Source organism: Berghia stephanieae, chromosome 6 (genome assembly GCF_034508935.2).
Source record: "Berghia stephanieae isolate SIO BIC M18660-M18661 chromosome 6, UCSD_Bste_1.3, whole genome shotgun sequence".
Classification (NCBI taxonomy): domain Eukaryota; kingdom Metazoa; phylum Mollusca; class Gastropoda; order Nudibranchia; family Aeolidiidae; genus Berghia; species Berghia stephanieae.
This window is the reverse complement of record NC_088365.1, coordinates 3,734,507-3,737,006: the sequence shown is the minus strand read 5'-3', so window position 1 is coordinate 3,737,006 and position 2,500 is coordinate 3,734,507. Positions and strand designations below refer to the sequence as shown.

The 2,500-nt window shown below is 40.7% G+C and overlaps 2 protein-coding genes across 4 annotated transcripts in view; both read left to right on the top strand.

The window, feature by feature from the left end:
- Positions 1-1,811, top strand: part of LOC144975989 (uncharacterized) — a 3,569-nt gene extending 1,758 nt beyond the window's left edge. The window contains exon 2 of the mRNA XM_078920241.1: positions 1-1,811. This exon is cut by the window's left edge and continues 477 nt beyond it. Within this exon, the coding sequence (XP_078776367.1) occupies positions 364-1,107 (744 nt within the window). The 5' untranslated portion in view covers positions 1-363 and the 3' untranslated portion in view covers positions 1,108-1,811.
- LOC144975990 (uncharacterized) overlaps positions 1-2,500 on the top strand; it is a 118,848-nt gene that overhangs the window by 54,851 nt on the left and 61,497 nt on the right. The gene's annotated exons all lie outside the window — the stretch shown is intronic.

Sequence of the window (2,500 nt, the reverse complement as noted above, 5' to 3'; positions counted from 1 at the left end):
ACCACCATCATCCTCATCATCAACAACAACAACAACAACAACGTCCTAGACGGGTTTCGCCCAGGCCCATTGATCTGGATTGCAGTTTTAGCGAGGATGAAGAAACAAAACGGAAAGCCAGGAGAAAGGGAGGCAAATGCAAATCAAAAGTCAAAAGACGAGCAGACGATCTATGCAACGTGGAACTAAATCCAATAGAAAGCGTAGATTCAATACAAAGGACAACCCAGTCTCCTAATGCTCAAAATCTTCAAGAACGATCCGTGCCATCCTCCGTCCCCACAAGTCTTCCACATTCCACGTCTTCAAGCTTAGTTACCTCCCCTCTCAACTCGCCATCTTCCACAAACTCCAACATATCCGATGCCTTCTCCGTCGTCTGCTACATCATCTTCCACCCCATCTTTATCTGCAGTGTCTTCCTTTACCGCATTAGCAAGGCGGAATCAAAAGCATTCCACCATTGCAGAAAACACGAGTTGTGTCAACCTTACCGACGTTAAACCAGTCGCAGTTCTTCCCCTCTCATCTTCAACCGTTGTCGGTGTTCGTAACGGACCCAGCAACTCGGGGTCAGAGCAAGGCCAATATAATCTTTACCAAAAAGAAACGGCTCTAAATTCTTCCGACTTGTCCATGTCGTCTGGGCCGGAAGCTGATAAGAACAACATCAGCGAAACTGAAAGTGTTGTGTTGATCATGGCCGATGAAAACAATGGTAAAACCGAATCCTGTGCTTCTTCTAGTAATAGCCAAGATGGTGGTGAATTTATTATCAAAGATCCCAAAAGTTTAAAAAGTCGTAATAGTAATAATGTAGAGAAAAAGTCAGACAGTGCTAAAAGTCTCAACAAAGTAACCAGAAAGATCGGAAAATGTAAGAAAAGGGAGGTAAAACAGAAAAATAATGCTGACAGTAAAGTCACATTCGGGTTAAGTCCCTTGGACATCGAGGTGAACAGGTGTAGTGAAAAACTCGGCGATGAAGGAGAATTATGCGAGGACGCCGACGTTTCTAGTGACAGTGACGCTGGCGTCGAGGTAGACCTACGAAGGCAGCAGATTGTGTCGACAAACAATAAGAAGAAATGTGTCACCAAAGCGTAATAGGATTAAATAGTCGTGACGTCAATTCCCTCCTAATGACGCACAGTAACTTACTAACTGGTTAGTTCTAAACTATCGAAGCAATGGCGGACGCCTTCTGAAATACTTCTCGGACGAGCATAAAAGTGTACTAACGGAGAAAAACATTATAAATCTGAACATGTTTTGACTTTTATACTTTCTGATCACATGACATGTGAAAAAAGTTCTAGCCAGCAAAAAAAAAAGTACGATTTTCTTTGTTTCGAACCAAGCTGCTGTTGCTGGGGGGACGTGACATCAGACTATTGAATCCATTTGTGACCTACCGTCTCAAAGCGGTATTATGTCGGAATGAACTAATAATTTTTTTTAAAAAGTGTGCCCTTCCGCCACTAAGATATCGTCGCCTAAGCATTCCATGAAGGAATAATATAGATAATTCATCAAACAAGGAAATCACCCATGTTGTCTAAGTGAGCAAATTGGGGATTAATAATCTTGCCCAAGTGAGAAAAAAACAAAAGGGCCTGGTAGTGGAGTTCAAACCCGGGACCTTCCGATAATGCAATGCCTTAACCACTCGGCCACTTCGTCGGAATGAACTAGGTGCTAGAAATGGAATCTATAACTCAAACGTGATACTTGAGATTAGTTTTGACTCATAATGGTGGAGTATAAATATAATTTCTGACATTACAAACATTCATCAACAAAAAAAGAAAGATATTTCTCATCATTTCGATTATGAGCTAACTTTTCGGAATTCGATTCATCCCGACATTAAATAATAATAAATAAATAAATAAATAAATTCCCTTTATTCATCCCAAAAGGGGAAATTTGTCTTTAGGGTCTATTCCAAGGGAAGACTGGAATAACCCTGGCGTCAGTCGCAGTGCAGCGCTGCAAATTGAGCCAGGGCTTGGTGACTTCCTCAAGGCCACACAACGAGGCGGGTTGTAGAACTCGGTACCTTTTGGGTACGAAGCAAAGACCGTACCGCTACGCCACGCTAACCCGTTTTGAGAAGGAGGGTCACAATTGAAAGCAAATTAATAATATGTGACCCCAACCAATCAAAACGGTTTTATGTCGAGGTGATTCAGATGATGAAAAATTGAGTTGATACCCAGAAATATCAGACTTTGGTTTAATTAACCCTCTTCTTACCGACCAGTTTCCGGATTTTCCCTAAAACGTCATACCCATCTAACATAAACATTGATATATTTTTTTTACTCAAAGGCAAAAGGCATAAGCAGTTGCTATACTTAACTTTTGTTCAACAAAATAAGCTCTACAACCCAGCATTCAAGTTATCATAACTATAAAAAAAAAATTTTTTTTGCAAACTTTCTGATGGACAAAAGAGAAATCTGCACTTTTAAAATGTCGGTTCTGTTGTAACGAA